At 38.1% G+C, this 24710-nt stretch overlaps 1 protein-coding gene across 11 annotated transcripts in view; it reads left to right on the top strand.

The window, feature by feature from the left end:
* LOC106879265 (serine/threonine-protein kinase OSR1) overlaps window positions 1-7967 on the top strand; it is a 268230-nt gene extending 260263 nt beyond the window's left edge. For all 11 annotated transcript variants that reach the window (XR_016243128.1, XR_016243127.1, XM_089357459.1 and 8 more), the window contains 2 exons: window positions 6514-6578; window positions 7358-7967. Coding sequence is in view for 9 of the 11 variants with exons in the window: in XM_089357459.1 (XP_089213585.1) it covers window positions 6514-6578; window positions 7358-7456 (164 nt within the window). In the remaining 2 variants the exon portion in view is untranslated. The remainder of the gene's footprint in view (window positions 1-6513; window positions 6579-7357) is intronic.
* The last annotated feature ends 16743 nt before the right edge of the window (window positions 7968-24710 follow it).

Raw genomic sequence — 24710 nt, 5'->3', positions numbered from 1 at the left:
AAATACTTTATCATCATTGTTTTCACGTTTCCTTTTCTGTGCTGACACAGATTGGACTTTATGTCTTGATTCCATTTTTGAAACCAGCCCCCTTTTAATTGCGTCTTACAACATACTATGATATAAGTGTGGCTGTTCTAAAGAGCAGGATACACACAATTATGAAATACATATAATGTACTGAAGAATAACTTTGGAAAACTGAACCGTTCAGGAGAGATGACAAAGGACTGAGACACCTGGCACCTGGTTGCACTCAAGAAGACCCATACCCCACAGCAGAAGTGTTAAGATCAATCTTGCTTGTGGTGATGCCATGTAAAAAACACTCGTGTGACATCATGTAAAAGTGCCCATGCAGTGCCACATAAAAGTGCCTGTGCGGTGCCTTGTAAAAGTGCCCATGCAGTACCGTGTAAAAGTGCCTGTGCGGTGTCACATAAAAGTGCCTGTGTGGTCCCACATAAAAGCACCCAGCTAACTCTGTAAAGTGGTTGGTATTAGGAAGGGCATCCAGCTGTAGAAACCATACCAAATCAGACTGGAGTCTGGTGTAGCTTGCCAACTCTGGTCAAACTGTCCAACCCATGCCAGGATGGACAATGGTCATTAAATGATGATGTTTTAATTTTTTTTATAGTTTATTATGAAGGAAGATGGGCAGCGTTTATGAGTTTTACAAGGGCCAAGGTCTGACTCTTCTGAAAGTGCATAAGAACCAAATGGAGTCTGTCTGGAATTCCATTAGAATATATAAGACATGTGAAAATTACAAAAATAAAACTGAAATAGTCCACCTGGGTTAAATGTAATTTATTCAAACAGGAACATTCAATGTTTTCAGGGTTTTTTTCTTTTATTAAATTTAAAAAAAAAAAAAAAAAAAAATTGAGTTGGCATTTCACAGATTAGACTCACTTTACAACATTCAGCATTTTCGTTTCTAAACCACTATAATCTTATTCTTGTTTATTTATAGCATTCATTGTTGATAGTTTATGTTTAAATGCAAATTGAATTCATTAATTATGCTAATTCTGTTATTGATTTCTAACATCAATAATTGCATTAAGTGGGACATATGTGTAAACAAATCAGAAGAAAGAAAGGAAAATATATTTAATGCACTTTTTCACATATTATTTTGCTTTAAGCCACCAAGGGTAGATTTTCTTTTTTTCTTTTCATTGTTACTAATTTAAATATTTGTATAAAAATATTTGTCTAAGTCTTGTAGGAACAAGTACATTTAATTACATCTGGGTGATCTTTATGTTAGCTTATTAACTGTTTAGTGGGAGTGAAGGTACCTAGAGTAATGCTACCTACTCTCCAACCACCACATCATGTTGTCCAAACCTTGTCATTTAAACTATGGAGTCTTAGTTTTACTGCAAGTTGAAATACATGTTTAATAAATGTGTGGTCTACCACTCTGTATATAAATCCAGTATATGGAACTGAGAAAGCATTAAATTAATATAGCCACCTATGTGTGATACTTGATGTATAACAACATTTATTGTTTTCAATACAGCGTGTCCATAAGTGATGTTATCTCAGGACAAATACTACACTAACTGACCTATCAAGACTGTATATACGTTAATTATGATATATAAATGGCTACTGTATGTGTGTACATATATATATATATATATATATATATATATATATAACACTTCTTAACACTTCTTCCTCCTTTAACGCCGATGTGATATAATTTCTTGGGAGAGAAATACTTTTGCGGCTGAAGATAGCTTTGTATTGTCAATTATACACTGATATAAAGCTTGAAACACGTGTACCGCAGAATCCTTTGTGTTTTTGTTTTTATTTTTTGCATTTACAATTTATATATATATATATATACCTTTCGTTCCCACTCTCTCATATTTCCTTGCCTTCTCTTCTTGCTCGCTTTCCCTCCTCTTTTCACTTCACTGTGTCCCTGTCATTTTTTCTCGCCTCTCCTTAATTCTTCTGTCCTTCTGCCTCTACCTCTTTCTCTTCTCTCCCCATATGACTGGTGTTCGGCGAAGCCTGATCTTTCTTTCTTGGTTCGGCCGTCGTCTGTGCAACATCTATATCCCTCCCTGTGCCTGTGAAATCTTATATCCCTGCCGTAAAGCTTTATTTCCACACATGCCAGCTTTATTTAATTTGTCCTTAGTCAAAAGACACCTGTTGTTATGTCCTGTTATTTGTATTTGTGTAACATTCTCCGTTTTTTTTTCTGTCCTTGTTTTCGTATACATTTGCTGCTTTCTTCCAAGGAATCTAATGCTCTTTGCTTAGTTTTTCCTTGGAGCTGGCCAGATGGAGCAATCTCGAGTATAACCAGCCAAAATTGCAAAGATAATCTGGAACTTGACTGAGGAAAGAAAACTCCAAATGACCCATCCTTGTTTTCTTTGTTTCATCTATCTGGATGTTTTGTTGTCTCCTTTTTTGTATCACCTAACTGTCTGGATGTATTGCGTTCTTGTCCCATTTTGTATTTTATATATATATATATATATATATATATGAATAATGAGAGATATGGAAGACATGAGAATGTTTATTAATCACTGCAATGCTTTGACCCATCTAGCATCAATCCCTCACAGGTGGGATATTTAACAACTGAATTAGCAGTGTCTGACAGTGTAGATGTGTCTCCTCAGGTGATTACAAGATATATCCCATTAAAATAATAACCGTTCCACAAGATATCTTCTCAGTTTGTGTAGAGAAAAGCAGCAAATTAAAGGATACAGTTTCATTTTTATAAATGATCAATGATAAATAACAGATGCAAAAAGTAATGAACACAATGAATAAATCATATTGTATACACCTGATAGTTTACCAGCAAACCATGTTCACTTTCACAGTGTTTATTGGGTATTTGAATAACGAGAAAGATGGAAGCTAATAGCTTAGGAGTGAAATTTAGGATTTCTTGGTTTTCTGAGAAGGACACAGAGGAAGTGAAAGAGAAAGTGAGAGAGACAGTAGATACATAAATCCAAAGAAAAGTTCATACATAGATACCTACACACAGCAAATATTGGATGTCAATTTCACTTTTTATTACCTCACGATAAAATTAACTCACAAATGGCTGAGTAGTCCACAAGCATGCATAACATTAACATAGCTCTCAGGGAGATTCAGCCTCACACAGAATATGACAAGGCTGGCCCCTTTGAATTACAGCTACAACTCGATATATGAATGTATTTGTGTGTGTGTGTATAGTTTAGGTCAGTTAAAACATGTTTGCAATAATAAGTGTCGTGTGGTGGAAATAAACGCAATTACCAAACTTTCATTCATAAATCCATTTATTATTTCGTTCTTTTACATTTCAATTTGTACATTAAGCTTATTTGAATATGTACGATGTATTTTAAGGTTAAATAGTAATTCCGTCTACGTTTGTGTAACTGAGATATTTTGGTTGGATTATATAGTCATTGGTGTTACATTATTTTCTATATTCTGTAACTGTCACAATATACTTTTCTAGGCCTGAATTTTTTGTGGGGAGGGAGCCAGTTGATTAGATCGACCCCAGTATACAGCTGATACTTAATTTATCAACCCTGAAAGGACAAAGTTGATCTCGGCAGAATTTGAACTCAGAACATAAAGACAGACGGTCATGATATGCAAACATTTCTCATGACACCAGTACACTGTTTACAGATGCTTACGTTTTTTATGTTTTCCATGAATTTTTCACAGGTCCAGTTAGTTTTTGTTGTTCTGCGTAATATCCTTTTTTATTTCAGATTCTTCAGTTTTTGGGTGAACCATGCTGATAGCTTTTGAATAAAAATAGCCTAGCTAGACATTTTTTTTTTTTTTTTTTCAGAAAATGAAGGGTAATGATACATATTAAGCATACGTTGAGTTTATATTTAACAGAAGACCACAATAATAATATAACATTTATTGACATAATGAATGATTTAGCTGTGACAGCTAAGGATTTAAAGAATATTGGCCACAAGTTACATAGGAAACCTGGACAAACGAGCAAAGCTATTTTCACCGCCTCCAGAATTCCTCATGTACCAAAAACCAGAAATTGTATCCTTGGGACCATGACTTCCTTGTGAGAATCCCTGAAACTGCCTCTTCACTTGAGTTTGAGGCTTCCATGGGCCCAAAAGTATGACGTTAGACATGAGTTGTGTTCTGTTCACTGAGGAAGCCAGGGCAACCCTTGATGAACCTGACGGTTTGGAAAATGGTTGAGTCTATTTTAGAGTTGAGTTTCACCAACGTTTACGACGTCAACACCAGGGTGAAGGAGTCGTGTTGTGGACTAGTATCATTGGGGACAGACTTGTTGGCCTAGTGAGGGTGCCTGAAGGAGTTAAAGTAATTGCAGCTGCCTACTGCAATCTCCTGAAGGAGTTCTAGGATCCCTGGCTAGATGGCACTGCTGTCACTTCTAAGGAATTTGTATTCATACTTGACAATACTCCCTCCCACTCTGCTAGGATCACCCAAACATTCCTAAGATCTTAGAGTATACAAGGTGAAAGGTTGATAATGTGGTTGCTAGCATCTCTGGATCTCAACCCTATCGAAAATCTTCGGTCCATCATTAAACAAGATGTTTATGCTGATGGACACCAATTTACCATCAAAGCTGCGGCAGAGGCAGTCCAATCTGCTACTATTAAGAAATTGACAGATTCCATGACTAATAGGGGTTTTTGAAGTTATCCATTGAAATGGTGCTCATGTGGTTAAATAATTCATTATGTCAATAAATGTTATAATATCATTATAGTTTTCTGTTAAATCTATACTCAATGTATGCTTAATATGTATCATTAGCCTTCATTTTCGGACAAAAAATGTCTCAATGGGCTATTTTCATTCAAGAGCTATTAGCATGGTTCACCCTAAAACTGAAGAATCTGAAATAAAAAAGAAAGGACATTGCACAGAATAATGAAAACATAACAATGCTGTTGTCATAGGGTACAAACCAGTGGGAAAGGTTTTATCAAAATCAATTCAGGAGGAAACCCAAGAAATCCTAAATTTCACTCCTAAGCTATTAGCGTGTGTGTGTAATTTATTCACTACCCATGTTGTCTTAGTACTCTACAAATAATTTGAACAGAAAGGTTTGCCTTCTTTACATTAATTTTAGGTAGCAGCTCAACACAAAAAGTCTTTTTAAAGATGTGACATATATAGACAGAGTCCAAAGGAAATGGTACTGGTGTGTGCTAGCAAACATTTGTTGGCATTCTGTCACTTACGATGTCGAGGGTTCCAGTTGATCCGATCAACGGAACAGCCTGCTCGTGAAATTAATGTGCAAGTGGCTGAGCACTCCACAGACACGTGTACCCTTAACGTAGTTCTCGGGGATATTCAGCTTGACACAGTGTGACAAGGCTGACCCTTTGAATTACAGGCACAACAGAAACAGGAAGTAAGAGTGAGAGAAAGTTGTGGAAGAGTACAGCAGGGTTCACCACCATCCCCTGCCGGAACCTCGTGGAGCTTTAGGTGTTTTCGCTCAATAAACACTCACAACGCCCGGTCTGGGAATCAAAACCGTGATGCTATGACCGCGAGTCCGCTGCCCTAACCACTGGGCCATTACGCCTCCACTAGCAAACATTATTCAGTGAAGTTCATGAGTTTTGATGAGTTCAGCATCATCATCACTTATGACTTGACCAGACCAATGCAACTCTTCTATACTAGATGTCCTGGTTGAATGATGTTGCTTGGATGTTTGGCTTATGTTTTAGTCACATAGGTCTTTCATTAGCTAAAGTATCTTACCTGTGCAAGCAATGACTGCAGGTGATAGTAATAGTTTGCTAACTGAACTGGTTGATCCTGGTTGTTGACAGTTTGTTATCTGTTTATCTTTTCAACATCTGGTAATGTTTGCCTTTGACTCAAGAAGTTCATTTGCTGAAATAGTCCACATCCACTTTGCTGCATTTTGTAATTTTGATGCACCTTGGCTTGGGTGGTTAGATGCTATTTAAACCTATAGCTTGGACCTTGACAGGTGCTACTATTTTGAGTCAGAATAAACCTGGGGACAATCGTGGCTAAGAGATGGTACTGCACCCATCAGACCCTGGATATCTTTAGCAAGGATCCCACTCCCTGATGCAGTTTAAAGTCCTATCCAGGATAAGTTAACTGGTGATGGGGAAAAGATGAAACTGATGTTTTTTAGTGTAGGGACTAACCCTTCATAAATCATTTTTCTATTTTTTTTTTTTTCAAAGATGCTGAGTTAGTCTTGAGTCAGTCTTGAAATGACAGATTCCACTTTTCCCATGCTTTCAAACTTATCCAAACTTTTAAACTTTACATAATCTAAGATTTATTTGTTTTAAAATGTGAGAATTCTTTTCTCTCTTTCGTTCTTGGACTCTAGTTGAACAATCATAATTTCTACAGCGTAATAGAATTCAGGACAATACGATACAAATAAATAATAATATTAATTTGCTCCTCTATTTCCAGTTGCTGCTAATTTGCAGAAAGTGTTGGATAACCCGACTGAAAATAAAAACATTACTTTTGCTTTGGTAAGATGCATTCTGAAATTTTCATGTACAGACCTGATGTGTGTGTGTGTGTGTGTGTGTGTGTGTATACATATATATATATATATATATATATATATATATATATATATATATATATACACATACACATACACATCTATATATGTGTGTGCGTGTGTGTGTGTCCCCCACCCATGCTAGCATGGAACATGGACATTGACTGTTGGTTGTTGTTAAGCTTGCAGAGGTTGCAGATAGCCAAAATCATGAAATATATGTGGAAAACAGATAATATAACCTTATGTTTATCACAATTTCTCTCTCTCTCTCTCTCTCAGTTTCACACATATATTTACATATACACATGCAGACATATGTGTATATATCACATATATACATGTATGTTCATGCACACACACTTACATGTGCATATATATATATATATATATGTGCCGGTGACACGTAAAAGCACCCACTACACTCTCTGAGTGGTTGGCATTAGGAAGGGCATCCAGCTGTAGAAACTCTGCCAAATCAGATTCGAGCCTGGTGTAGCCATCTGGTTTCACCAGTCCTCAGTCAAATCGTCCAACCCATGCTAGCATGGAAAGCGGATGTTAAACGATGATGATGATGATGATGATGTATGAGTGTGTGTATGTTTCTGTATGTATTTAATAGTCTACGTTTGTATATCTATATTATGAGAAATTCTTGTATGCAAGTGCTTCAGCTGTCTATCTGTTACTAATTGTTTGTACTTCTATATGTTTTTTTTCTTTCCTTCTTTGTCTTTGTAGAATTCCGGATTCGGACCCACTGAAGCACCTGATGATAAATCCCTGGTAGGATTTGCGCAATTGACAATAAACGACTTAGCGGGCAACAGCTCCCTCTAACCCTGGCTTCTGATTTAGGAATTCTGTGATAATCTGTTTTAACTTAAAAATTATTCTCTAACTATATAAGGGAGAAAGAAACAAAGAGATTGGGTTTGGGGCGGGGATAGGGAGGTTGGTGTTATTGTATTGAATAAATTTAGATTTTTAAAGCACAACAGATATGTGTACAAACACACACACACACACACACTTGAGACACGTACACAAACACTCATACACACATGCATACACACACACACACACACACACACACACACACACACACACACATTTGAGACATGCACAAGCACTCATATATATACACACACACACAACTTTAATACAGATATGAGACTGGAATAAATTTAATAATTTAAAAAATAATAAAACTTCAAGTTTAAAGCAAATAACTGTAACATTATCAAAAACAGCAATAATATGGAAAAATAATGATGATGATGATTATGAAAAAATGATGATTAATAACAATTTTGATGATGATTATAATAAAGAAATGATAATTATAGTACAATGACTTATTATGTAAGCCATATTTAATTGGTCTGTTAATATGATGTCAATGATGATGATGATGATAATGGCCAAAGCTGGAAGTTAAATATTGTAGCTACCTAGTTAAATAAGTTCTGCAGTTGGGACAATGTGTGTTTGTGTTTGATGCTTAGAAAACTACTACTACTACTACTACTACTGCTGTTGCTGCTCCTAATAATAATAATAATAATAATTTAGACATATGGCCTGCAATTTTGAGGAAAGAGCTAACTTATTACCATTGATTCCAGGCAGAAAAGAAACTGTTACATAGATTGAAATGAAGTAATGAGAAGCAAGCACTGCATGCAAGTGAGCAAATCCATTCATAGGCATTTTCATTCACATAATGTGTGTATGTGTGCATGCGTGTGTGTACTGCATGAGACAAACAGATTACACAGCCCAAATCACAGCTTAATTGGTTAATAAAACATACACGTTTGCAAGATTGAAATTAATGAAATTACATTAAACAGTGTTGACTGATAATTGTTTGTTTGCTTGTTTGTTATAAATGCTGCAGGGTGAGTGCAGTGGTGGTGGTTTATTTAAAATTCTCAAGGAAGAAGAATTTGGTTGTGTGTTCCATCTTCTGCACCAGGTATTCCTAGGAGGGTTTTGAGAGTAAAGTCTTCAGGCACCTCCTCCACAGGGTCCTATCAGAAGTGACTGTCATTAGATTTTCTGGCTGGATTACCATGCATGACCAACTGAAACCATGGATACTATCTATTGCAGAGATGTGACCTGACCTGTGAGAGACTCCCTAATCTCTGTTTTATGTATCCTGTCAAGTAACCTTATTTCAGATATCTTTTGAAGGAGCCCCATGTGTTGTCTAGTCAAAATTAGTTGAATAAAAACCTTAAAAAGAAAAAAACTTAATTGAAAAGAGTGAAGTAAATTTATCTTCCTGATTCATACTCAAATTCTTCCTTGGGTGTTTTTAATGTCTTCTTCTTTTCTCTCTCTGTACATGATAGACAACGACAATCTACACTGCTTAGAGTCGTTTCATTAGTTTCAATCCCACCGATGAGTATAATCAGTTGATCAAATATCGCTACAGCTAGGAGTATGTAATCTGTTTATCTCAAATTTACATATACAAGACTGGACACACTCCTAATGTAGATTTCTATTGAATACTTTTGCCTGTTTGTACTACACTATGTGCATGTGTGGATGTATATGTGAGTGTGTCTATTACACACACACATGTGCATGGCATTTACACAGTGTGTTCGAGTCCTTATTTTAAAGAAGATTTAAGAACAACAATTGAACATTTACTGATGGGGGACTCAATACTGAAAGTAGAGTCAAATTTATAAAATTCATCTTGAGTAGATCTCTTTAAATTTTCATCTGACTGGTTGCATAAGCATTCAAGTGAAATTTGATGTTCCTGGTCAAAACGAATTTACAATATATATATATATATATATATATATACACACACACACACACATACACATACACACACACACACATATACATAAGCTGTAGCAAAGAGAGTGAATTGTAACTTTGGCAGTTCCTATGATGATTGCAAGGCCACTAAAGGTATTTGTGTGACTGGGAGTACTATGTATAACAACTGTAATGATATCCACAGTGAATGTTTGATTGTGGTGGTACCCAGACCATATAGTGGTAGTGTATGACTGTAAGAAGAGCATCCATCTGTTAGAACTAATTGCTTCAACTAATACAACCAGTCTGTCATGAGAAAACTTATGTATATCACACACATACAAACATCTTGTCGAATGGTACAATGTAACATTAGTTTGGTCTGGTTACTTCTTCCTTTTTCTCAAACAATTTAGAAGTTTGATTCTCATCTAGCATGTTTACTTTCACACTCCTCTTTGTTTTTTCTTTGTAATCCTTAATTATATTTGACCCAAGCATTTAATTTCTATTAATTTTGTTAATATTGTTAAAATACAATCACCAATCCCAGCATTTTAAGTTTAGGTAATAGATGTTCAGCAAAAGAGTATGTGAAACTGAATTTGAAGAGACAAGGGTGTTGTTAGCTATACACTTTTCATAGTTTAGATTATATACACTTAACTAGGTATGTCTAGATACATGCTCTGATTTTTATATTTAATTTTTAAAGCAGTAATGGTACTTATTATTCTGAGTCACCAATTTGTTTTTGTACTAAAAACCAGTTTCACTGTGTCAAGGTATTTCTGTGTTAAGCCATTGTATCTTTTTTAAGACTGTAATAATATCTATGATTCACTGAAAAACTACCCTCTAATAAACAAACACAGACACACTACTTACAAATGACATACGTATTATAAAGTAATTTTTAATTTCTAAAAAGAAAAGGAAAGAAAAGAAATATGGAAAATAAAAATGAAATATAAAATTAAAAATTAAAAAATCACCAAAAGAAAAGAGGAAAGCTGAAATGAAATTTGCTATCTGAAGCTGTTTGTTTCTGTTATATATCTAATCAAGAAAGTCACGATTTTAGAAAACATATTCAGTCACATTACTATATCCCTTGCTAATTTTGCCATGCATCACATTAATATCTGGTGCTAACAATGTCTCAATCTGTTATTCAATGCCAAAGTTTTGCATTGTTCTAGCTCTGGTTTTCTCATACTCTTTGAGGGAAACTCAGAGTAATGACAACATGAAGCTTTAAATTCAAATGAAGAAACAAACTTTCTACTTTATGTATTAAATACTTTTGTTTTCTTTCTCCCATTTGTATACTAGAATGGCCTCTATATATATAATGATAATGTGGAGAGTAATACACAGTTGCTCTCTTGGAAACTTTGCCAAAACTAAAGGAAGATGTAGATGATAATTCTTATGGAAAGCAAACCTGCTTTGAACAAAATAAAACTACTGATTAAAAAAAAAAGAAAGCAAAATATACATGGATTATATTTTTTGTGTACTTATTTTCATCATTGTCATTAACATCATAATACTTGTTATTTCCATATTGCCATGTGTTTCTTGGTTTCACTGTTTACAACGTTTCTGATTCAGTTTTGTGATTTAATTTTTTTCAGATTGATAAAATTTTTGCTTGTTCAAAAGCAATTTCATAAGTTTATCTCAAATGTTTGTGTTTTCTTTCAGACTTTATGGTTATCACTTATTCCATATGTTTTGAGTGATATAAAGCTTTCCTTTCATTAGTTCCAAGTTACTCTGGTAGTTGGAAAAAAACTGGAGTATGTGATATATAGATGCCAGGGAAAGTGTCCTGTGAATCACATGTGATACACAGGACAAGCAAAGGATTAAACTGTTTTTTTAGAATATAGCTATAAATATGTTTGTGGAAAGAATCCGAAATTAAAATTTTAATGTGAACCTTCATTCAGGAACATGGAAACACTGAAATATTTTTAGCGATTTACATTCAGCCCCCTCCCTCACCCATTTTTCTCCTTTCAGTTTCACTTCCAACTTAAAACTTAAATTTCAATGAAGATTGAACTCATAAGTCTAGTGACTCTGGCATAAGAAGTTCAGAGCATTGAATGAATTGTAAAATATGATGGCAAGAAAATATCATAATAGGAAAATGGGGTTAGAAAATACGAAAGATCATTAATAGTCCAACCCTAATTATCTCAACATTTTAAAATCGTAAGATACAAATAAGGTGATAATTTATTTTCGAATATAGATTAAATTATTGGGTAAATTACAAAGAAAAATCTGTCAACAAACAGCCATAAAACACTCGAACCCACATCCTTTGAACACCCAATATTTCTGCTGTTCTAACGATGTATCTGCATTCGAAAATAAATTATCATCTTATTTGTATCTTACAATACACATATCGGCACTTATAAAAAACAAATATTTGTTTATATTTATATTTTTATATTACTTTTTAGAGAGGTTGTTACACAACCAAGTCAATGTGATGCCAGACAATACAGTCCAGTTAGTTATGAGTACCAATAGTGTAATCATGGTTCACTACAGCGAGCTGTAGTGTCACTAAGAATAACAATTGTTGTTGTTATACTGAATTCAAATCAACTTTGCATGTAAATATGCCACGGGCATATGGTGTAGTGGTTAAGAGCGTGGGCTACTAACCCCAAGATTCCAAGTTCGATTCCAGGCAGTGACCTGAATAGTAATAAATGTTACTGTTTTATAAATTTAAAATGTTGAATGTTACAGGAACTCCCTGTTATTACAGAAGCAATGCGTTTCAGAAAAATCTGCCATAACGTGAAATAAATTTTTCCATTGGTTTTTGTGTGTTACATGATAATGCGCGGCTATGGATTTTTTTAACAACTACAAAAGCAAGCAGCTTTTATACACGAAAATAACAGCTTCTAAACATACTCAGTACTATATATATATATCATGATCATGATGATCATCATCATCGTTTAACGTCCGCTTTCCATGCTGGCATGGGTTGGACGGTTTGACTGAGGACTGGTAGGCCGGGAGGTTGCACCAGGCTCCAATCTGATTTGGCAAAATTTCTACAACTGGATGCCCTTCCTAACGCCAACCACTCCGAGAGTGTATTGGGTGCTTTTTACATGCCACCGGAAGGGTGCCATTCAGGTGGCACTGGCATCGGCCACGACTACGATTTCACTTGGTTCAACAGGTCTTCACAAGCACGGCATATTGCCCGCCGATTGAAGGGTGCTTTTAAATGGGCCGGTTATGCGACACTGGCATCGGCCACAGCTACGATCTCACTTGGCTTGTCGGGTCTTCTCAAGCACAGCAAATCTCCAAAGGTCTCGATCGCTTGTCATTGCCTCTGTGAGGCCCAACGTTCAAAAGCCATGCTTCACTACCTCGTCCTATGTCTTCCTGAGTCTACCTCTTTCACAGATTCCCTCCACTGTTAGGGTGTAACACTTCTTCACGCAGCTGTCCTCATCCATATGTAACACATGGCCATACCAGCGCAGTCGTCTCTCTTGCACACAACATTTGATGCTTCTTATGTCCAACTTTTCTGTCAGGACGCGTACACTCTGTCGTGTATGCACACTCAGCGGAGAATACTAGCTTCATTTCTTTCAAGCCCCCGCATTTCTTCAGCAGTTACAACCCATGATTCACTGCCGTGTAGCATGGCTGTTTGCACTCATTCATCATATAGTCTGTTTCACTCTGAGTGAGAGACCCTTTGTTACTAGCAGAGGTAGGAGCTCTCCGAACTTTGTCTAGGCTATTGTTATTCTAGCAGCTATGCTATCAGAGCATCCACTCCCGCTACTGACTTGGTCACCTAGGTAACGGAAGCTATCAACTAATCCTAGTTTCTTACCCTGACATGTGATGGAATCTGTTTTCTGTACATCTTCGGTGTTTATTGCACCTGTGCATCTGCCACTCACAAAAACTATCTTACCAGTTAACTTTTCTTTGATATTGCTGCACCTCCTATGTGTCCATACCTTACACAGGGTAATCTTATGGAGTTTCTACCTACGCTTTTTCTTCAGATCGAGCAGGGCCATGTACCTAAAGAGATATGTGATTTGTCTGCCTTCCTACTTACTAAGTTTGGTTTTTGCTAGGTTGACTCTAAGGTCCTTCGATTCTAGACCTTGCTTCCACATCTGAAAATCTTCTCTAGTTCTGGTAGTGACTCAGCTATTAGAACAAGATCATCAGCATAGAGGAGCTCCCAGGGCAGCCTGTCTTGAATTCTCTTGCTATTGCCTGAAGGACTCTGATGAATAAGAGGAGGCTGAGGACTGATCCTTGGTGAACCCTTACTTCTACCTGGAATTCTTCACTATACTCATTGCTAGCCATCACCTTACTGACAGCATCCCTGTATATGGCTTGTGCAGCTCTCACCAACCACTCATCTATCCCTAGTTTCCTCATTGACCACCAGATAAGGAATCGGGGCACCCTGTCGAAGGCTTTCTCCATGTCAACAAAAACCAAGTACACAGGTTTATCTTTGGCTAGGAATTTCTCCTGCAGTTGTCTTACCAGAAATATAGCATCAATGGTGCTTCTCCTTGGCACAAACCAAAACTGCATCTCATCTAAACTAACTCTCTTCCTAATTAGTTGGGCTATGACCCTCTCCGTGACTTTCATTACCTGATCCAACAATTTGAGATATATATGTAAAATATTCGAAGTGAAAAATACTAAAGAATGAAGAAGAAGAATAGTATAATACATTCTTACCACAAAAGATGTTGATTACTGTGTCATCGTCGATACCGATAACAAGGGCAGGCGTATCATCTCTGTATAGCTCAGTGTAGGAATTGGACTCCTTGTAAATTTTCTGATCTCGATTAGAGTTGTTAGCAAAATCTTGCAGATCTATGTATCACAACTCTAACGATTTTCTTTGAAGTAAATTTAAATGGAGTTAGTGCAATTTCTGTATTCTCAGCTTGTTCTAACAGCATTAACTCCTCACTGGATTAACTTTATGAAGCACAAATAAACTGAACCACACTATTTTCTGACGTCTTCAATCCGTTCATCATTACAATATATTTCCGAATTTGGTGTAGACTTTCTGCTTGAGGAGGGCTCCACTTCATCCCATGACTCCGTTATCAGCAGCATCTATTATCTTGAAGTTAATCCAGAAGTTGCTAATCTGGTTTAACCTCCTTGTCAATAACGTTCATTAGTTGTTGAAAGTTTTCGATATGCTTTGAAGTTAGCTATCTCACTTCAATTCACTGGCTGGAGCGAAGAAATTAAGGATATATTCTACTCTCAAGTTATAAGAAAACTCATTTAAGTTCATTAAGTAGCTTGATGCATTGTCTAAAAAGAGTGTTGTTTTATTGTAATTATATTTGGAGAAAAAGACATGTAAATCCCTCTTTGAAATGTTTTTATTCATCCATACCTTATCTGTATAGGCAAATTAAACTTTGCCGAAAAGAAGTATATGGACCAACCTCCCGAGTTCTTTTACAGAGCTTAGAAAAACTGAAGGACCGCTGCAATAGTGTGAACCTGTGAGAGGAGTATGTTGAATAAAATCATAATTACTTGATCCTCCCGTATTTTCTTTTACCCAAAACCAGGAACTTTTCAGCACCACTCGTACTGGCCCAAATGGTGTTTTATTCAATGTTTCACCATCATTTTCCTGCAAATCGTCTTGCAAACTTTTGGCTTTTTTTTTTGTTATTTTGTTAATTACCATCATGCTTTATCGGCACAATGCATCACATTAAATCTATGAAAAATAAGGTTCGAGCAAGTGACTGAGTCACTTCTTTAGAACTTGAGTTTCTCTTTATTTTTTTTTATGTATTATTCACTCTGTGCGAAGGCGCATGGCTCAGTGGTTAGAGCGTCGAGTTTACGATCTTCAGGTTGAGTTCGACTGGGCTGTGTGTTGTGTTCTTGAGCAAGACACTTTTTTTTTCACGTTGCTCCAGTTCACTCATTTGTAGAAATGAGTTGCGACGTCACTTGTGCTAAGCTGTGTCGGTCTTTTCCTTTCCCTTGGATAACATCGCTGGTGTTGAGAGGAGAGACTGGTATGCATGGGCAACTGCTGGTCTTCCACAAAACAACCTTCTCCGGATATGTGCCTAGGAGGGTAACTTTCTAGGTGCAATCCCATGGTCATTTGTGACCGAAGGGGGTCTTTACTTTTATGCTGTAGATGTTGCAGGGATTAATGTTTTGGTAATGTGGGTGATTTTGTCTTTCGCATCAAGTTTTTTGCGGTCCTTTTTTGCACTAGTGCCTTCAGTTTCATTTGATGGCTTCTAGGAATCTTGAATTACAGGAAAATCTAACAGCGGTGGTGATCGACAATTACCCAAGACAAATATGTAACAAAAAGAATAGCGTGCGTACGTGCATATGTATGCATGTCTGTATCTGTGTTTGTTCTTTACTACCGTTTGATAACAGGTGTTGGTTTCTTCCTGTAACTTAGCGGTTCGGCAAAATAGACCGGTAGAGTAGGTAGCAGGCTTAAGAATTACTATTGGGGTCAATTTGTTTGCCCAAAACGCTTCAAGGTGCTGGTGTTACTCGATTGAAAGACAAAGATGTATATACTCATTATGATCTACATCAAATAAAGAGAAACATTCAGATATTCAGTGAAAAATTTCCATATCAAACTCGCATACACAAATTTTTGCACACACGCGCCTCCCTCTCTTCATATATATATATATATATATATACTGTATATAAAACAGAGATGTGTGTGTAATCGCTTATCACGTGAAAACGGCTTCACTATTTACTTCCAGACTTGTGATGCATGAATAATTTGACCTCGGATAAATCTTAGGCTCTTCATTTGATTTTTTTAATTAAAAATAAATAATATTGCTTTATATTTATGATTCACTTCTTTAAAAAGGTTCCTCAATGTCAACTTCCGGTATTGACGTAACAACGGCTTACATACTTGTGATGTAATGTCAACTTCCGGTATTGCGTGCGCGCATACACACGTGTGTCTTTGTAAATATGTTTGTATACATTTATGTAAGTGTGTGTTTGTAACAGACAGAGTGTGAGTGAGTCAAGGGGTGTGTTGTCATGCATCCATCATTTTTGGATGTATGTGTGAGTGTGTGTGTGAGACAGTGAGAGCGGTGTGTATGTAGTATTTACTCTCTCTCTCTCACACACGCACACACACAAAAAGATGTATGCATATTTATGCATGTACGTATACATGACAACAAACCTCTCTCTCTGTCACACACACGTCCATTTCATCTGATGTGTAATACTGTGTGTGTGTGCGTGCGTGGGGGGTTCCACAATCGCCATTTATTTCAATTACTCTTGTGAGGATATTCACGTAAATCATTTCTTTCATTTAATCCCCATTTTAATTTTCGTAACAGTTTCCAAGTACCATCATCATCATCATCATCGTTTAACGTCCGCTTTCCATGCTAGCATGGGTTGGACGATTTGACTGAGGACTGGTGAAACCGGATGGCAACACCAGGCTCCAATCTAATTTGGCAGAGTTTCTACAGCTGGATGTCCTTCCTAACGCCAACCACTCAGAGAGTGTAGTGGGTGCTTTTACGTGTCACCCGCACGAGGGCCAGTCAGTCGGTACTGGCAACGGCCACGCTCAAAATGGTGTCTTTTATGTGCCACTCCCGAGCAACGCCGGGTGCCTCTGCTAGTATATATATATATATATATATATATATATATATATAACTTTTACTTATTTCAGTCATTTGACTGCAGCCATGCTGGGACATCACCTTTAAGGGATTTAATCAGAACAAATAGGCCCCAGGACTTTTTTCTCAAGCTTAGTACTTATTCTACCGGTCTTTCTGCGGAACTGTTAAGTTACGGGGATGTAAACACACCAAATTGTGCTAAGCGATGGTAGTAGAAGACGCTCACATATATACATAATCCCTCGACTATAGCAGGTGTTACGCTCCAAAACCTTCCACAGAAATAATTAAATCTAAAAAAATATAAATACCTATCGGGCCGCAGAAACCCGCGATATAAATTTACATATATTAGCCAGAAAAATCTGCAATGTACTGAGTGCGCGAAATGGCGAGGGATTACTCTGTGTGTATGTATGTGTATATATATATATATATATATATATACACAGGGTCCGGCAAAATGATCTGACACATTTGTAGGTTTAATAAAAGGCAAATAAATTAAAGTTACAAAATTTTTCCCTCTGGGGATACCTCAAGTCAAAGGTATACATTAATCGCCCTCGATCTATTGAACAACTTAAAGATGCCATTCGTCAAGAAATTGCTGCCATTCCTCATGAAATGATCCGCCGAGTTATGGACAACTTTCATGAACGCCTTCGACAGTGTGTGGACAATGACGGCTCCCATTTTACTGATTTAATTTTTAAAACCAAATGAAACAAAATGGCATTATATGTACTTTTCAAAAATAAATTATTATTTTTGTTTCTTTACTTTTAAAATTTTTTTAAAATCCAAAAATGCGTCAGATAATTTTGCCGGACCCTGTATATACACAGCGGGCGTCTTTCAGTTTCTGTCTACCAAATCCAACCACAAGACATTGGTCGGCCTGAATCTTATAGTAGATGACATTTGCCCAAGGTGCCACTCAATGGGCTCGAACCCGGAACTATATGATTGGGAAGAAAGCTTCTTATCACACAGCCACGTGTGTGTGTATTGTGATTTAAATTTTCCAAATTAACCATACTTAGATTTTAGGTAAAATAAACGGCTTTTTGCTAGGAAGAAAGTGAAGAATTTGAATTAAAATTACTGTAAACATAGCGCTGAACACGTTTGTTATTAATACATGCAATGCTTATAATTACATGTTATCGACATATTAAGTGTTGCTGTTAAAACCATATAACGATGTATTAATACTGTACATTGTGTAACAAATTTTTTACTTTTTTCTTTTGTCTTTGGCCAGTAAGTGTTATTTCCTATTTGCTTCTAGCTGGAAGTCAAAAGAAATGACTACTATTCCCCATCCATGTTTTGAAACTGATCTATTTTCCATTACCTTTCAGACAGATTCAGCGTTGAGTTGCTGGAGCAGAAATATCGTTAAAACAAATATTCTGCTCAATGCCACAGATTTGTTTGTCCGTTGCTTGATCTTAACCACTTTAGCATGTCCCTTAGTGGCTGACAATAGTGCATCTCTGCTCATGAGCAGGAGTAGTGGGATAGTGTTATAACCATGTGTTGAGGTGGAAGCGCAATGGCCCAGTGGTTAGGGCAGCGGACTCGCGGTTTCGATTCCCAGACCGGGCGTTGTGTTTATTGAGTGAAATCACCTAAAGCTCCACGAGGCTCCGGCAGGGGATGGTGGCGAACCCTGCTGTACTCTTTCACCACAACTTTCTCTCACTCTTACTTCCTGTTTGGAAGGGTCAGCCTTGTCACATTGTGTCATACTGAATATCCCCGAGAACTACGTTAAGGGTACACGTGTCTGTGGAGTGCTCAGCCACTTGCACGTTGATTTCACGAGCAGGCTGTTCCGTTGATTGGATCAACTGGAACCCTCGACGTCGTAAGCGACGGAGTGCCAACAACAACATGTGTTGAGAGAGATTCTTTGGGGTTTGAATAAATGTAACAAAAGCAAAATTTGAAGGAAATATTAACTATTTTTCATACTTTCTAGGGGTAAGCAAATACGAAGTAACAGTTGCTACCCAAGGATAAAAATTGTGTTTGAATGAAAAGTACCAATATCTCCAACTACGTCATAATGTGTCGTTATTATCGTTTTTTTTGGACTCCATGGTATAATTTAAGGAAGATTTGGCTGCCGTTTCTAGCAGGTCGGAAGACCATGTAAAGGTTTTGTCTTCGTTGTCTTTGGTTATTTCTATGATAGATGATAGCTCTGACCTGAGATAGGTTGCAGTGGACCTCTTCGATTGATTAAAATTACAATTCTAAATGCTTCTAACTTTCTGTCTTCAATTTCCAAGGGGGAAAAAATGATCATCGTCGACTTTCAACAGGGATGCCCCATGCTGTGACACCTTCAGCAGCAACTTGGCGTAGTCAGCGCGCTAGGCTGAGAAAAGCAAACTTTCAAGATATCGGTCGCTGTACTATGACAGTGGAGACCTCCGGCGCTCTTGGCCCCCGGATGGTATTCCTGCTCACCGCTATCGGGGCGGAGATGACTGTCAACAAGTGTGAACTCCTTGAGTTAGAGTGGCTGTTCCAGCGCATCTCCTACACCATCCTCCAGAGCAACATCTTTTCCATTTTGTCCGCTGGGACCATGAGAAACGTTTCCACATTGTGAATGGATTTGGTAGGCGGAAGCTGAAAGAAGTCCATCACACAGAGAGAGAGAGAGAGATAGTAAAGAGAGTCCGACAAATCTAGAAGATCACTCTTATTCGTATATGTTTTAGCATAAATTTGAAAAACTTCAACTAGTTAGAAGAAATTTAACAAGATCCGTAATGTTTTTGTCCTGTGTTGTTACAGTGAATATAAAAGTGAAGCTGATCATACAAGGATACAGAAAATTTTTTCTTTTTTGTTTTAAATTTAAGCCTGTTAAATGTCTTCAGTTGTTACGAAGTAATTTCTAGACAATTAATGACTTAAAAATTGGGTGTGCTATGCATGAAACGGTATGTTGTAGAGAGTTAATACCTTTTTAGCTAGGCTGAATAGGGACGATTGTAGTAGTAGGCATCCGTCGCCATAGATCTGCACCCAAAGAAATCGTGTCAGCTGCTGATGGTGCTGCAGCGTCTATTGTGGCTGTTACAAATCCACACGGGAGCGGCAGTCACGCATACAGCGAGTGCATTCGAAGGAGCTCTCTGCCAGTGCTGCTGATTTTTCCTTCCGTCGAGTGCGCTTTTCTCTGATGGCGAGTACCTGTTTTTCTTACGCTCTCTTCATTCCCTTTCGCAGTATTTGCCTCCAGTGTGAGAGATCATTTGCAACTTCCTCCCATCTCAGGACGTCCAGATCAAGCGACTTCATGTCTCTCTTACAGACATCTTTGAAACGAAGATGAGATTGTCCCCGTGCTCTTGTGCCGGTAGCCAATTCCCCATACAGGAGGTCTTTTGGGATCCTTCCGTCTGGCATGCAATGAACATGACCGAGCCAGCGCAAACGACGCTGCTGGAGCAAGATGTGTATTTTGTGTCTTGGATTAGTTGAGGACTTCGGTGTTGGTGATGTGATCGGTCCACTTGATGCCCAAGATGTGTGTGAAAGACGTTGGGACGCCACTCACTACCATAAAGTAGCGTACTAAGGACGCACGCCTTATAGACAACAATTTTGGTGTTTGCAGCCAGTATTTTGTTCTCGACTCTCTTCGTGAGCCTGGCAAATGTGGAGAATGCTTGACCGAATTGCCTGTTGATCTCAGGGTCCAGGGAAAGGTCATCAGCGATGGCAGAGCCGAGATAGGTGAATTCATGGACTACCTCCAACTTGTGGGGGCGTGCTTGATACTTTGACCCATTATTTGGGTCTTCTTCAAACTGATAGTAAGGCTGAATTCCTTGCAGGACTTTGAAAGTTTGTCCACGAAGTGCTGCATTTGCTCTTCAGAAAGTGCTGTCAGTGCTGCATCGTCTGCGAACAGCGTTTCTCTGACGAGTATCTGGAGCACTTTCGAATTGCTTTCAGCTTCAACAGACTAAACAGTTCTCCTTTTGACCTGGTGTGGACGTAAGCACCATCAATTGATGTCCCAACTGTATGTTTCAGCATGACTGCAACGAAAATGCCAAATAGGTTGGGGACAAGTACACAGCCCTGTTTCATGCTGCTGCGTATGTTGAATGCCTCTGAAAAAGAGCCACCAAATTGAACGATGCTTTCATGTCCGTGTGAAATGATTGAACAATCCTGAGAAGTCTTGGAGAGCAGCCAATCTTGGCAAGGATTTTGAACAGGCCGTCTCGACTGACTAGGTCAGAAGCCTTTGTGAGGTCGATGGAGGTCATAAAGAGTGGTTGTCTTTGCTCTCAGCACATTTTTTTTGCAGCTGTCGGAAAGAGAAGATCACGTTGATGGTGGAGTGTATTGCTCTGAAACCACACTGAGATTCGGGGTATACCCTCTCAGCGATTTTCTGTAGCCTATTCAGGGTCAAGTGGGCAAAGATTTTCCCAACGATACTTAACAACGAGATGCCTCGGTAGCTATTAAGTTGCTTTTGTCTCGTTCGTTCTTATATAGGGTGACATTGTTGCAGTCTTTCATGTCTTGCGGTACTGATCACTCCTCCCAGTACTGACACAGTAGCTTGAGCAAGTGGCTAAGTAGAACTCTCCTTGCATATCTAATGAATTCTGATGGGATGCCATCCAAGCCTGGTGCTTTTCTAGTGGGCAAGCCATCAATGGCTCTGCTCAGTTCTCAGCATTTGGTAGTGCTTCCAGCTCCTCCATTACAGGTAGGTGCTCTACAGTGTCTAGCGCACTGTCTAAGATGATTTTTTTTTTCTTTGGCGTAGAGTTCGGAACAATGTTACACCCATCTCTCCAGCTGCTCTATTTTGTCCTTGATAACTTCCCCTCTGCATAAGCACTGATAAGGTTGATAGGCCCATCAGAAGTGTACAATAGAAATGAGTGTGTCCGCTCTGAACCGTTACTGTTGAGTTCTACCAATTTTAGTAGAGAGTTCTTCACAGCCAGAAAAAGATATCTCTTTCACGAAGGGTCCCCGGGTCTAGGATTCTCGTTCCTGGAGTACTGCAATGTCCACTCGTAGTCGTAGCAGTTCGTTGTTGATCGCTGCTGTCTTGCGTGTGTTGCTGATTTTTCGAAGGTCCTCTAACAGACAAGTTGTCATGTTTCTTATGTTCTAACATCCGAGTCTGAATGCTGTTTTTTTGCGTTGCGTTGCTTGTTTACTTGTTCATTTTTCATAGTGCAATGTTTACAGCTCACGGTTCGAGATGTTGGTTCTCCTAAGCGCCACGCACTCAGTGGAATAGGTGGGTTGCGACAGAACAGCACCTAACTGGCTGGGGGCTGCCCAACTTGAGGCAGGCGGTATCTGTCCAATGAGACACAGTGGCCTCTTCCTCTGTCGAAAGCAGACCCTGGCGCCTTGTTCTTATACCAATTATGTGCAGGCTTAAAACCGGTAGACTGCTGCTTTCCGTGTTTTACCACTGCGGTTAGACGGCGCTGGAGTGTCCTTTCCAGGGCACAGGCCTGAACAGATTTTCGTGGGAGATCGGTAGTTGCGCATGCGATACATGGTTCCTGATTTATCCTCGGGGTTTACTCCCAAAGTCTTTCCCTTAAGTGGTTATTGCTTCAAGGCAGCGAAGTTGTTATTTATCGCTGTTGTCTTTATAGTTTAAGGGCTTAATAAGCAGCATAACTTGTAAAGACAATTGCTTATTTGGATGGCTGTTGGCTTTTCAGAGTTCATCCGCCCTTTGACAGGTCTTGTAATTAATCCTGCAGGGTAACCAAATAGCAAGAAAAAATAAAAACACCCTCCTCACAGAGCAAGCTCTATGAGGTTGTCGGTTTAGTTGCCGACGGCCCGACATCTGGCACCTGTGAAAGAAAAAGTGAGAGATAAAGAACGAAAGAAGGGACACTTAGCACCTGTGAGAAGAAAAGAAAGAAAGGAGGAACATCTGGCACCTGTAAAAAAAGGTGGGGGAGGGAGAAAAAGAAAGAAAAGGGGAAGGGGACGCGACAGAGAAGAGAGAAAATATGACGGACTTTTAAGTCACTACCTTCATCCTTTTGGAACCCACGTGAGAACTTCTACGCTGTCATTTGACCTGAAAGTCAAATTTCCTTGAAATCGTACCCTACCATGGAAATATTAATCATGTACCTTAGATACTTCATAAAAATATAGAAAATAGAAATCGGGGCTGTCACTGACTTAAATTACTGTTATTATTTTGATCTCTTCTCTCTTTCATTCACCAGAAATCAATGATGGTAGTCTCTCGTAGTTCGAGAAAGACGATCCTGTAACTTCTTGCTGAACAACCTGCACAAATAATTTCTTTATAGTGATGAAATGTTTATGCTGTATATCAACTCACTTCCTCCACCAAATCGATATTGCCTAGGTGCATGGTGTACCACACGTCAGGTGTCGAAGTGATCGTAGAGCAACATGAAATGAAGTTCTTTGCTTGAGGACACAACGTACCGACTGGTCCAGTAACTGAAGTCACAATCTCGCGATCACGTGTGCAACATACTAACCACTAGGCCACACACCTTCACACTAGACAACAATAGGGAAACACTAAAACTGCAAAGCTTGACAAAATTTACAAGCACGTACCGAAATCCTGATGGTATTATTGCATTCATCAACATCATCAACTCATACCAATCCTTGCCAAAATATAGAATATATATGGAAAATATACAAAATTATAATAAGTTTTAAAGCCCAGCCGAATAGTAATTATGACATTATCAGCCTATACACACCTTTCTCTCCAGCTCCAAGCTTCATTCTAACAACAAAATGTCTCCATTTTCATTTATTTACTTAATAAATAAAATGGAACATTGCCTAACAAACTATTATTCATGTCGGTAAGGATACGTTCTCATTCACACTTTATACATGATAAACCGTTTATACTGCACTTCTACTGTACAAAATCCAGACAACCTGATCCGCAGACGAGATGACAATCATACCCCACCATCACCCATTACGCCTCGGAAACCTGGTAACAATACAACAGAATCAAAAGCAGTACCAACCAAATTCAACACCTCTCGGCATCAAATACAACCAACCATCATTCTTAATTCTTTGTCTGTATATCATTTTTTTTTTTAAATTCAGAATGTGTGAAACGAGGGTAAACTAAAAGTCTGAAAACAAGCATGGATGTTAAGGACAAACTTATGAAAATGCCTTGAACAGGCAAAAGGTTAATATTAACATAGCTCACTTAGAGAATACAAAAAGATATTAGGAATTCAATCTCTTTACCTCATATCCAAGCGTATACTTAGAGCACACACAGTTAACAAAAAGAAAAAAAAAGAAAGTAGAGAACAACATGGATTATGGATTATACCAGTCATGTCTGGGAAACCAATCCTCACATAAATTAATAACACACCAGAAATGGTCATTAATATAAAAGAAGGCCATCAAGAGGAAGGAATGCAACATCAAGTATAGGGATGAATGTAATCGACTAACAGCATGCTTCTAAAATTGCTAGC

Source organism: Octopus bimaculoides, chromosome 1, assembly GCF_046866305.1.
Source record: "Octopus bimaculoides isolate indiv1 chromosome 1, ASM4686630v1, whole genome shotgun sequence".
In the NCBI taxonomy this organism is placed as follows: Eukaryota; Metazoa; Mollusca; class Cephalopoda; order Octopoda; family Octopodidae; genus Octopus; species Octopus bimaculoides.
The sequence above is the reverse complement of the archived record's forward strand: the minus strand, read 5'-3'. Positions and strand labels throughout refer to the sequence as shown.